At 38.2% G+C, this 13,570-nt stretch overlaps 1 protein-coding gene across 1 annotated transcript in view; it reads right to left on the bottom strand.

Moving 5' to 3' along the window:
• LOC104601127 (serine/threonine-protein kinase ATG1c) overlaps nucleotides 1-13,570 on the bottom strand; it is a 32,472-nt gene that overhangs the window by 4,048 nt on the left and 14,854 nt on the right. Inside the window, exons 9-11 of the mRNA XM_088898474.1 lie at nucleotides 10,651-10,723; nucleotides 10,177-10,559; nucleotides 9,690-10,054 (exon numbers count right to left, since the gene is read on the bottom strand). Of these exons, the coding sequence (XP_088754600.1) occupies nucleotides 9,690-10,054; nucleotides 10,177-10,559; nucleotides 10,651-10,723 (821 nt within the window). The remainder of the gene's footprint in view (nucleotides 1-9,689; nucleotides 10,055-10,176; nucleotides 10,560-10,650; nucleotides 10,724-13,570) is intronic.

The raw sequence follows: 13,570 nt of genomic DNA, 5'->3' as shown, positions 1-13,570 counted from the left end.
AGGAACCTGGTTTATGAGAGAACTTGATGGTTGAAAGGATTTGGGGACGAACTTGATGGGTGGACAGAAGAGTGCACTGGAGAAATGAAATAATTATGATAAAGAAGGAATTTATGATAGTTAGAAAAGAGAACAAAAAATGGCAGTCTTTCTTTTATTATTATGAACTAAACATATTTACCCCTGAGATTGGGATGCCTATCGCAAGCTTGTAATATTTACCCCACACCCCAAAATAAATTCTCTTTCCACCCCTTGTTTTGCCAAAGCATCTGCCATCCCATTTGCTGATCTATATACCCAAGACGCATAAAGCACTCTATTGCTTTTTAGCTCCTTTATCTCCCTCATGAACTTTCTGTACTGCCAGGAAGTTGATTTTGCCTCTTGAATCCATCCCACCACAACTTCGGAATGAATTACTCTCTATTAGCAAATTGGCAAGGTTGAGACTTTTTGCTAGCCTCAAACTTCGCAGTATTGCCAGAATTCCTGCTCTAGTAGAATGCCTGTGACCTTCTGTGCCCAAAACGATGCTAGAACCTCTCAGTCCTCTCCTTTATAATTTCTGAACACCCCTCCTATTCTAGATTGCCCAGATTTCCCCTGCTGTATCCATCAACATTTAATTTGATTAATGTGTTGGTGGTGGTTCCTATTGAGGAGAAACAAGAGATTTAATGGTAGTTGAGTTTGTCTCATTGTTTTGACCCAATGGACAACTTATTAAATCACCAGTCAACCAAGAGCTAAGTAGCCTCATTTTTTTTACCCAATGGACAACTTTCACTGTAATGTGTTCTATGATGTCATTTCTGTGCTGGATCTGAACACTCTTCAATTCCTTTCTTCCTAAACAAAACACACAATTGCTGGCCTTTCACATCTCTATTAACATTTTCCCCTCCTACCTGGTAGACTGAAAAGAGATGCCACTTCTGAAGGAAGACTCCAATGTCTCTCTCTGCTTGCATTAAAAAGGAGGCAAACATGTGGAGGTAAACACTGACCATGCCTTTCCTCTGTAGCTTCTCACATATGTTAATCTTAAGTGATATACTTCCCACCAAAAAGCCCTCACTTTGGGAGGTGTCAGTCTACCCCAAATTCTTTAATGGGTATTGAATAACTTAGTTTATTTTTAAGTTTAGCGTCACAAGGGCACATTTGTAATTTCTCTTTTCTTTTATTTCTGTATGGTCACCCTAGTATAAATATTAAATAAACTGGTGCTTCCAGTTGACTTTTGGCTCTCTCAAATCCTGTCTCTCCTTTCTCTCTTCTCTCTTCTCCTTCTTCTCTTCTCTCTATTCTGGAATTGCACCACCTCTGCACCAAGAAAATATGATGTCAGAGCGGCAGATCCAATCTTAGGAGCAGGGTGGTGCTTCTTTCCTTTTTTGTCTATTGGTGATTGAACCAAAGAAAAAGATCTCTGGTGGACGTGTGAGGGAGCTCACTGCAAAATAGTTCTTTTCTCTTGGTCGTGAGCCCAGAAATCATCAAGGGGGAGGAAAACCAAATGCTGTGAGTTGGTTTTTTCATTTTTCTTCCTCAGTTTTGTGGATCGAACTGATCCTTTTGTACCCAGATGAGTGGGTTATGTGGGTCTAATGACCTGCGGCTGGTGTAAGAGTGTCTTCTCTCAATGTACGTGGATCGAGTGATCCTCCTTATGCCCTAAAAGGTGTTATTTCTTCAGGTCTGCAGATCTGTAACTGCTGTGACAGCAGTTTGTTTCCTTCTTCTGTTCATATTGAACCTAAGTTGCTGTGTGAAAGTTGATTTATTGCTAGAGGGAATGGTCAGACCCGTTTTCTTTGATATGCTTTACACATCTGAAATGGTTCAGTAGGGCCGAAATCTGAGAACAGTAATGGTGTGTGACCAGTTTTGATTTCTTTGTGTTAGAACAAGTTTTCTTGTGTCCAGAGTTGTGGCTGAACTGAGACTTCAACCTGTTTGACTACTGTGAGTCTGAACTGAACTGAAAATTTGTTCTCTAGCTGGATTGTGACTGAACAGATTCAGATTCTCTGTCTTCTGAGGATTCTGGTATGTCTGGTGTTACCTCTAGTCAGAGTGGGATGAGCGGAGGTTTTGACATGAGTTTCCCCATGGCTGTGATTCCCTTTGATGGCCTCAATTACTTAGAATGGTCAAGGGGAATCAAGCTCTATATAACTGCAAGGGGAAAAGTGGGGTATATCAATGGTAGAATCAGAGAACCCCAGTCTAGTGGTGTGGAACATGATAGGTGGGACCAGGAAAACAGCATGGTGATGTCATGGCTGTTATTGTCTATGCTGCCACAAGTGAGAAAAACCTTCATGTGAGCAGAAACAGCTCATGAGATATGGGAGCAGGCACAGTCTACATATTCCAAACAACAGCATTATGCTAAAATATATCAGTTGCAAGCTGCCTCCTCAACTTGTAAACAGTTGGAGAGGAGTCTCTCCGTCTACTATTCAGACCTGACTTCTATTTGGAATGAACTAGATCATTATCAGAAAATAGACTGGAAATGTGATGCAGATGCCAAAGCATACAAGTCCCTGGTTTCCCAGCAACGAGTGTTTGTCTTTCTCTTAGGGCTGAATTCCACATATGAATCTATCAGATTTCAGATATTGGGGGGTAAAGATCTCCCATCAATACAAAAAGTATATGCTCTGGTACAATCAGAAGAGAGCAGACGGAATGTGATGAATAATCCTGAGAGAGAGCATGTTGCTTTAGCAACTAAAGGGAGTGTTGCCTACGGGTGGTGGAAACTCCTTCAAGAAGAGTGACTTCCAGAAGAAAGTTGATGACAAAGATAAACTATGGTGTACACACTGTCAGAAGTCTAGACATACTCGGGAGACATGTTGGGAGCTTCATGGGAAGCCAAAGTGGGCTCAGGAAATGAGTAAAAACTGGATCAAAATAAGAAGCCAGGACAGCAAGGTCAGAGGAAGTTTAATGCAGAAAATTTAGCCTTTCAAGAGCCTCAATCATCTACCACTACCATGAGCCCTTCCGTGATCATGTGAATTGGAGGTGTCTGGACTTGGTGTTAGAGAAGATGAGTTTTGATCAAAAGTGGAGAAATTGGATCAAAGTATGCATTTCCTCTCCCAAGTTCTCTATTCTGGTAAATGGTCAGACTGCGGGTTTTTTTGAAAGCACTAGAGGCCTGAGACAGGGTGACTCCCTTTCCCCTCTCCACTTCATTTGTCTAATAGAAATTCTTACCCAATTTGCCAGAAGGGCTGCTGAGGTTGGGCTTTGGGAGGGTTTTGCAATTGCTTCATATGAAGAAAAGTTAATATTCTCCAGTTTGCATATGACAAACTTTGTTTTCTTGATGCTGCTCTTGAGCAGTTAGAGGTGTTACTTGGAATTCTGTGTTGGTTTGAAGTGATTTCAGGCCTAAAGGTCAATTTGAGTAAAAGCATGATTAGTACAATGGGTCAAATTGCTAACTTGGAGAACTATGCTAGAGTGTTGGCTTGCAAAGTGGAGCCCCTTCTTGTTAAGTATTTGGGCCTCCCTTTGGGGGTGAAATGTACTTCGGCCGCAGTGTGGGACCCTGTGGTTGAGAGGTTAGAGAGAAAGCTTTCTTCATGGAAAGCAAAATATCTTTCAGTGGGGGGCAGAGTGACTCTAATTAAAAGTACTTTATCTAATATGCCCACTTATTTTCTTTCCCTTTTCCCACTCCCAGCTAAGACTGCTGAAAAGATTGAAAGTTTTCAAAGAAATTTCCTTTGGAGAGGTTGGGAAGAGGAAAAGAAAATCCACCTCATTAAGTGGGAACAAGTTTGTCTTCCTATTGAAGAAGGGGAACTGGGAATCAGGAAATTAAAAGTGTTTAATACAGTCCTCCTAAGCAAGTGGATTTGGAGATTTGGTACCAAAAGGAACTCTTGGTGGAGAAGCCTTATAGCTGCCAAGTTTGGCGTGAATTGGGGGAGTTGGTACTCCCATGATTCCCTCCCAAATTGGGGTTGCTCCGTCTAGAAAGAAATTATGAAGTGCCTTCCCTATTTCTATGAAGGGGTGATCCTTAAGATAGGGAGAGGGGGCAGGGTTAAACTCTAGAAAGACCCCTGGTGTTTGAACTACTCCTTGGCAGAGGTCTTCCCTCTTTTTTTTCTTTTTTGATCGATAACTCTGAAAAGATTTCATTAATTACAAAACTTTAAGATACAACAAGAAGTTTTGAAAGAAATCAGCTTTAGTAAGCTGACCTGGGACAGAATTACAAATGTACCCAAAACATATGTGTTCTTTGAACCCCTTGCTTTGCTAAACTATCCGCCAAACTGTTGGCAGATCTCCTAACCCATCCCACCTGGATTGACTGTTCCTTGACATCCATTTAAGTCTTCGGAAATCATTCTTCAACTGCCATGTCACCCCTCAAAAAATTGTTGTCTCATAGATGAAGAGGCAGTAATAAGTCCCCAAACCCTAAAAAAGGTTTTCGACCTTAAAAGCTGAAAACAACTTCAAGCTTTTTACCCAATGTGCCACCCTCAATGTTATTGTTTTGACTAAAGCTTCCTTACATTTTTCTTTTCCTTCAAATATTCTTTCATTTCTTTCCTCCCAAACAGTCCAAAGTATTGCTGCTCTAGTACACCTCCATAGAATCCTACCCCTCCTTTTCATGCCACTAATACCATTAGGGCTGAATAAACCTTCCAACCTGTCAGGAGAAGACCACCTGCACCCAAAAAGGGAAGTAAACCAATTCCAAATAAAACTAACAAAAGGGCAAGATATTAGAAGGTGGAAAGTAGTCTCACCACTCAACTTACACAGGACACACCAGTTGGGGAACAAGCACCAATTTGGTCTTTTCCTTTGAAGTACATCAAAGGTATTAATACAACCGTGAAATACTTCCCAACAAAAGCACTGATTTTAGGGGGAGTAGGAGGGCACCAAATTTCTTTGACTGGGAAAGGATGAAAAGAGGGAGTGGCAACCAACGATTGTAGAAGGGATTTACAAGAAAACGACCCATCAGAATTAGGACCCCAAATCCTAGAGTCTGACCTACCTTCTTCTCTTTCAATGTGCATCCTCTTTTCAGAAGAGATTTGTTTGATTGGGAATTAGGTGAAGTAGTGGAGCTGCTGAATTTGTTAGAGACAGGAAATTGTCTGCAGCAAGAAGGACGAGTGGTTTTGGAAGTGGAATGGTGATGGTTGCTTCATGGTTAGATCTTTGGCCTCTAAGTAAAACAGATCTGGTATTTCAGATTTTCCCTGGAAGCAGATTTGGAATCCTGCTCCCCCTTCAAAAGTGATTTTTCTAGTCTTGGCAATGACTTTGGACAAGTGTCTCAAAAGATCAAATCTAGAGAGAAGGGCATTGCAGATCCAGGATCAGTCTTGTGGCCTCTGTGGTATTGTGCCTGAAACCACTGTCCATCTTAGTCTCCACTGTACTGTCACCTCTAAGGCTTGGGGTCACTTTCTCAAGGCTGCTGGACTGAGCTGGGTAATGCCAAATTCAGTTAAGGAGTTGCTGTGCAGCTGGAATGCTCAAGGACTGAAGAAAGAAGGAAAGATTGTGTGGAAATCTGTTCATGCTGCTGTTCTTTGGTCCATCTAGGCTGAAAGAAACAATAGGATTTTCAATAACAAAGTGAAGAATTAAGAGGACCTTATTCACTTTGCTGTTTGCAAGCTGATCTCCTGTGTCTGTGTGAATGCTGAGTTTAAGAATATGAATGTATCTCAATTGTTAAGAACACACTCCATTTGGAATCTGTAATCTGTAATTGTCTCAGCTTTTCCGGCCAAGTCTAATGTAGCTTGGGAGCCGATGTAATATTTGTGTGATGTTCTAATAAAGCTTTACCTTACCTTTCAAAAAAAAAACTTCTATCTTTTTGCATTTAAAACTATTGTCCAATTGACTAAATGACCTTTTCTGCTCTCTCAATCCCCACAAAAAGTCCCTCTTATTATTTCTAGGTCATTTGCCACTATTTCCAGTATTTTGAAAGTGAGAGGTGAATGGAGAGATTGGCCAAAGTCAATTTAATGAGGGCAATTCTCCAACCTTAGGAAATGCATGCTCTCTTACAACTAGCCAACTGTTTGTTGAACCTATGTAGGATTGGGTCCCAAAAAACCTCTAGATTTAAGACCCACACAATGAGAGACCCAAATACTTCAACGACCATTGAATATTCTCATACTCCAAAATAGTTGCATAATTCCCTAGCTCTTCTACTCCCATATTAGCACCTGCTACACAGCTCTACTTGAAATTCACATTCAAATTAGATATCTTCTTTGTCTGGGAAGCTTGTCTTCAGAAATTAAATACTCATGATCTCTTACAGAAGAAGTATTTGGGAAGATTGTCTATCTCTCCTCATGTTTGCATTCTATGTCTCAGTGGAGGTGAATCAGCAGATCATACATTTCATCATTGCAAATTCACCCAAAGCATTTGGTTCCACTTGAAAATGGCAGGTTACAGCTAGGTTATATCAGAGCACATTCTGGACCTTCTGCATCAGTGGCAAGGAACAGGTTTAAGTAAAAGGGGTAAAGTTCATTGGCAATCTGTGCTACGTGCAGTATTGTGGGAGTCTGGGATGAAAGAAACAAACGTCTCTTTGACAACAAATTCAGGCCCCTGGAGGAGTTAATTTCAGACATTAACTCTGGTTTAGCTGGAATTGGAGGCATAGTTAGGGATGAAAGGGGCAACATTTGCTGGGCTTCAGTGGTCCAATTGGGTTGGTTGATTCCACAAAGGCTAAAGTGCTGGCAGATCTTACAGGAATCAGAATAATAAAAAATCAGGGAATCCAGAACTTAATCATTGTACTATTGTAGGTGATTCAGCAAATACTATAAAATGGTAAATGGGCAAGGAGGTGGGACCTTGGAGATTGAGCCACTACTTGGCAGAGGCAAGGGACTCTGTGGACTGTTTAAATGTAAAATTAGCTTGGATTCCTAGGGAACTAAATCATATAGCAGATGGCTTAGCCAAATGTGGCATGTTTTTGGATCAATTGTATAGCGACAAGCTTCCTCCTCTGTAATTCTCATGTACCTCTTCTTTCTTTAATAAAATCTGGTTAAATTTTTCTCAAAAATTAGATATCTTCTTAAACATCCTATTAGCTGCTGCATTTTCCAAACCCCTTCTTCTCCCCTCTCCATAGTTTTCAAGGCACCAAGGCGAGGCAAGGCAACAAGGGGTAGCCTAGGCAATGAATTTTTAAAATAAAAAACATGAATCCTATGCTAGTTCCTTAGGTTCCATAGCAACTAGCAACCATCTTTCCTTAATAATTATCTATAATTTTCATTCATAAAAGTATAAGCTTTATATGAAAGTATAGAAAACCAGCATATTCATATTCATGAGAAGAAAAAAAAGAAAAAAAAAATGAAAATTCAGAAAAAATATAGGGGAAAATAAAGGGATTGAGCCTCTGTTTTTTTCGTGGGAAAAGAAGAAAGGGCAAGATGGAAGAAGAAGAAGAATGTGTTGATTGGACAAAATTTTAAGTTCTTCACTTTTTTTTCTTTTTGAAGAAGGTAAGCTATTATATTGCAAAAGAAAGAGATCCAAATACATTGGCCTATGTACAATGAGAGATTGTACATTGGGGAATATACAAAAAGACCTGTGTAATCAGTTAAAAAAAGTTCCAGCTTGCAAAAAAGATAAAAGTCGGACACCATTATAATCCCTTTATACGCTTAACCAAGAACACAGATAACCTATTGGTTCAGATTGTTAAGCCTTTGAAGGTTCAAGACAGCATTCAGCAATACGTGTGTTGATTGAAACCTAACAAATAAGAAAATAATAAAAAGAAACTAGTATATAAACCCACAAAATGGGAATATTTTAGTTTAACGATGTTTGTTTTATTATTATTATCTCAAAAATTAGCTTGGCAATTAAATGAGGTGACCCTCCGTAAGTGCCTTGTCGCCTAAGTGTCACCTTTACAACTATGGTCTCACAGAACAAAATCAATGTCATCTACAAATTATAGGTGTGTTATCACAATCTGCCTTCTACCAATTCTCCACCCTCTAATAAGTCCAAAGCTGTCTATCCTAGAAATTATATCAGCAATTAGAGAATAGAGTGAAAGAAAAGGAGATAAGGAGTCTCCTCATCTTAGTCCTCTCTTAGCTAGAAAGAAATCCTTAATCACCCCATTGGCTAGGACATAGTATTAGATCAACTTTAAACATCCTTTGATCCACAATTTTCATCTATCTCTAAATTCACATTGTCAAACCCATCCATTGAGGAGGACCAGTCAACATTAACATATGCTTTTTTTCTATATCTAATTTGCACACCCAAACTATTAGACTTTGACAAATTATTTGGCTATCGTTAATGAAAGCCCCTTGAAAGTGAGAAATTAGTGGTATAAGTGCCTCTCTCAGACTTTTGGACAGTACCTTAGCAATAAATTTGAAAGGTTGCTCTATCAGCCTTTTATGCATTGCGTTTGGGAGCATATTTTTCAAGGTACCAAGGTGAGACTAGGCAACAAGGGGGCACCTTGTCACCTAGGCAATGGATTTTTTTAAGTAAAAAACATATGTCCTAGGGTAGTTCCCTAGATTCCATAACCAATTTCCTTAATAATTATCCATAATTTCATAAGTATAAACTTCATGTTGAAGTATAGAAAATTAACATATTCCAAGAAGAAAAAGAACAAAGAAATTTCAAAAAATATAGGGGTTGAACCCCTATTTTTGTTGTAGGAAAAGAAGAAAAGAAAAGGTGGAAGAAGAAAATATGTTCTTCCTTACTTAGCATTGTTGGGTTTGATTAGACAAGAAAATATATTCATTAGAGATCAAAAAAAAAAGTTGATTAGACAACATTTTAAGTTCTTCCTTACTTATTGGTTCAGGTTTTGAAGTCTTTGAGGGTTCAATACAGCATTTAGCATTGTTTGTGTTGATTAAACCCTAACAAATAAGAAATGAATATATAAACACAAAATAAATATTTTAGTTTAATAATGTTTATTCTATAATTATAACCTCAAAAATTAAGAACATAAAAAGTATTCTATAACACTGTGTTCAAAACTTCTTGGCGATTAGGCGAGGTGAGCGTCCAAGGGTGCCTTGTCACCTAGGTGTCACCTTGACAGCTATGTTTGGGAGTACTTCTGTTCGCTCTTTGGTTGTGGGTGGGTTCCCCCCAAGATGCAGAGAGACTCTTCAATCCAAATTTCCTAAGACAGCCAAGGAAGAGAGGGAGAATTATGTGGAATGCAGTTGTGGCAGCAGTGGTATAGACTATAGGGGAGCAAAGAAATGGGAGAATCTTCAATGAGAAAAGCAGGTCAAAGGAGAAGACTTTTGAGAATATATAGATTAAAGTTGCACATGGGTAAAGACAATGGAAATCTTCCAAAGAAGACTCTGCCTCATGACATGTATATTTTCTGTTTACAAGCAGTTCAAAGCTGGTGTGACATATATATTTTCTGTTTACAATTTTCCAAGCCATTGGCAGTCCTAGGGATCCACCTGGACTAACAGTTCAGACAGGATTTTTTTTTTTTCTTTTTGTTCTCTGATCTCGTTTTTTTAACAAGTGTCTGGTGGGAACACTAAGCATTATCATTTCACTGCAATAAGCCTGGGACAAATAGTGCTGTCGAAATTTACCTTCTCATTTACTAATTCTGTTATGGCATATGCACACTTCTGCAATGACCTAATCCTTGTCAGGCAATGAACAGAAGGCTGCTCCAAAGTTTCGCCCATATCCATGGATCCTTGTGAAGTCCCAGAAGGGGCAGAGCTACGACTCTCCAAGCTTCCAACACAAGATGGATTTCTAATTGCTGCACCAATTATTGGCATTGGTGAACTTGATGCACTATTACTGTTTGCAGACGCTATTGGGGAATTCTCTGATTTGCATGGTGAATGGTGTGGCCTCGATGCACTTAATGACAACAATGATGTCTCCATGGGAGGTCCAGACACAAGGACGTACTCTTGATCAATAAATTCCAGTGAATCCAGAACTGTAAAATCCATGAAAATGAGATACTGAAAAAGAACATAAAGTAACAAAATAAATCATGAACCTTGGTAAAACAATATGGATATGAAGAGTTAAGGAGAACATAATTGGAAATCCCATCACCTTTGGGTGCAGCCTTCATTTGTCTTTGGTCCCTAATTGTAGCAGACCCTTTGATGCTTGCATCTGAATGCCTATGTTGATCAACCTTGGACCAGGTGTTTTCTAGTTTTTGTGTGATACTACCACATCTCAAAGCAATATCCATGTTATTGGGCAGGGTAGAAGCTGGAACCCTTTTTTCCACCTTTGTGTCAAGAGAAAACCCATATGTAGACCTCATTGAGGCCTTGTTTGTGGTAAAGGCTGGGCTCCCATCAGGACCACTACAATCATCATCTAGAAGGAATGGAAGACAATCATCTTGAGAGCTTTCTTCTGTGTGCCTTCCAGGACTGGATTCAGCTGAAGGAATGCAATCTCTTGCCTTTAAGACCATCCTACTCCTGCATTTCACAGAGGATTTCATCATTTTAATGTCTACAAAACAGAATGGAGGTTGTAGAATGATAAAAAAGTCTGAAGAGCTTTGTTTACCTTAATGAATCCATCATTTGGTTTTTGGAAAGAAATGGGTGGTTAAAGAACTCTTCAAATGTTAATCTTTCCACTGTAGGCACAGATGTAAGAAATTAAAAAGAAGGTTTTTATATTTAAGAATGCAATAATAAAAGTGGAATTCCAACTCATCTCAAGTCTAAGGTTCCTATCCTTTTTCTTTCACAAGCTCAGGCCTAAACCCCTAATTATTTGTTTTTCTCCATTTGTTTCCCAGCTATTTGCTTTTATTCTTCTTTTGCCTCTTTTCCAAATCAGTTACTAACCATTTTGCCTTATCATATTTTGAGTTGATGGACCAGAGAATGATTAAATATATTTTACCAAGACCCCTACACTGAGGCTTTTTTTTGAGAGAGAGAGAGAGGGGGAGGTAAAGTATTGTATTGCTCAAAATAAAAGCTAAGTATTCCATGCTACACAAGGCACTGTGCAGTGGCCCATGTTTTTCTGTAGTCTGTACAACACTATCCTCTGTGCATAGATACAAAAAGAGAGAGTGTAGGGGTCTTGGTAAGATACACTCAGGCATAGATGCAATGAGGCATTTTCATGTTAGATATAATCATATAATAATATAAAGCAGATTTCAAATGCCTAAGGGTGCCTGCAAGAAGTAGTTACCATCACAGGGTACTCACCCTCCCCCATTGTGATTGGTGGATAAACTGAGAGAAATACTGCCAGAAGCATCAGTTTGGAACATCAAATAGGAAATGGTGGTCATGGTGATATGTGGAATATTCATGTGCTAACTTGAAAAACACTTCCAACCTAAGACAAGCACAAGACCTTAACATGGAATTGGTTTCTTATAGATCTTGCTCATGATTAAAAGATAAAGTATCCTCCATTGAGATGATTAAAGACAAGTTCCAATTTTTGGGGCAATAATTTTTTTCATCTTTTTTAGTTACCATTTTATCGGGAAAGGAGATCTCAAAAGAAATATTTTCTATCCATTAGTTCCACTTGTCACAACAGATGGAAATTCACTAGAATAGAAGCTAACAAAATCAAATACTCTTCAATAGAAGTAACTTGATTTTTTTATCAGTAATAAAAGTAACTTGATTCTCATGTGCACTTCTTCATTATGAACTTTAAATTAAGGGTTATCATCTGAAACACCCCAAAAAAGGCAAAGCCTATACAAATGAATAATAGATTACTAGAAATTTGTCAAAATGAAATACAAGAATTATCGGATAAAGGTCAAATAAGACCAAGTATATCTCTAGGAGTTGCCCTACATTTTATGTAGAAAATGCTGGCAAAGATAGAAAGAGGTGTTTGCTTACTAGTAATTAATTAAAAGCCTAATAAATAAGACCTGTTAAATAGGCTTTATAAATCTGTAATAATTTCAAAATTTTACATGAAATCAAGCTACTAGCAAATGCAAGTAGCTGAAGAAGATAGTTACAAGACAGCTTTCACAGTTCCACCTGGTCATTTACAAATGGAATGTTACGCCCATCAAATTAAAGAATTCTATCCGAATTCTAAAACATAATGAACGATATATTTAATCCTTATATGGATTTCATCTTAGTATGCATAGATGATGGTTTGGTATTCTCACCATCTATAGAAAAGAATTGGAAACATCTAGATACATTTCTAAAAACAGTAAAAAGAAATGGATTGTCTGTGTCAGCCAAAAAGGTCAAAATATTGCAAATTCAAATTAGGTTTTTAGGCCATGGTATTTCTAATGGCACCATAGTTCCAATTACTAAGGCCCCTGAGTCTGCAGACAAATTTCCTGATGAAATAAAAGGAAGCAGCAATTGCAAAGACTTTTAGGATGCCTAAAATATGTGGTAGATTATAATAAAAAACTAGCAAAAGATAGGCAACTGCTATTAAAAAGGCTAAGAAAAAATTCACCAGAATGGGTTGATGAATTTACCCAAGCAGTCAAGAAAATCAAACAAAGGATAAAAAGCATTACCATGCTTAAATGTTCTTAATCGAAAAACACCTAAAATAATGGAAACCAATGCCTCTGACCTAGGGTATGGTAGAATCCTAAAATAGGTATAAATGATAAAGAAAAGATAAGTCAGGTTTACTTCTGGAACATGGAATGAACAATGACTGAAAAAATTATTCCATGGTCAAAAAGAAAATGTTCATCAGTGTAGCATGTTTCGCTAAATTCCAAAGTAACTTGCATAAATAAATTTCATACTAAGAATTGATTGCTGATTAGCAAAAAGAGATCATAAATACGGATGCTAGAAATCTAGTGCTTAAAGATTCTAAGCAGATATTTGCAAGATGGTAGGCAATACTGTCAGCATTTGATTTTAAAATCAAATATATCAAAAGTGACAATAATTCTCTCCTTTTAACTCAAAATCGGAAATTCTTTCCAGGGAAAGAATGACAAGCAGCAACAACAGTAGCAGAAGGGTTCCAACAAGGATTAACCAATCCTCTGAATAAATATTTTAACAAGGGAAAAATATTGCAGAGGAAGCAAGCCTGCCAGATAATCTCTGTCCTTTATGTAACATAGAGACAGAATCTCTAAGTTATCTATTTCTTTTTTGTGACTACTTTTACAGAGTATGGCAACCACTTTTATGAGGCAATTCCTGTATTCTGGTGATGCCCAGCTTCAGTAAGAAACTTTTTGTCAGGATGGCAGATCCAAGGTATGTCTAAGAAAGGGAAAGACTGCTAAGCAGTTGTGCCTCTAGCAGTCTTGTGGGCCCTTAGGCAGGAGAGTAATAGTTTTTTTGAACACAAGGCTAACCCTGAGGATGGTAATTAACATTTCAGTGGATCTCATCAAGAGCTGGATTTGTAATCTTAAATGCTTTAGTAGGGAGGAACTTTCTTCTTTTTTTGAAAACAGACTTTTTTTGGGGGGTCGTAATGGGTGTAT

Source organism: Nelumbo nucifera, chromosome 2 (assembly GCF_055504915.1).
Source record: "Nelumbo nucifera cultivar China Antique chromosome 2, China Antique-T2T, whole genome shotgun sequence".
NCBI lineage: Eukaryota > Viridiplantae > Streptophyta > Magnoliopsida > Proteales > Nelumbonaceae > Nelumbo > Nelumbo nucifera.
Note: the sequence above shows the minus strand (reverse complement) of the source record. Positions and strands in the feature narration are given on the sequence as shown.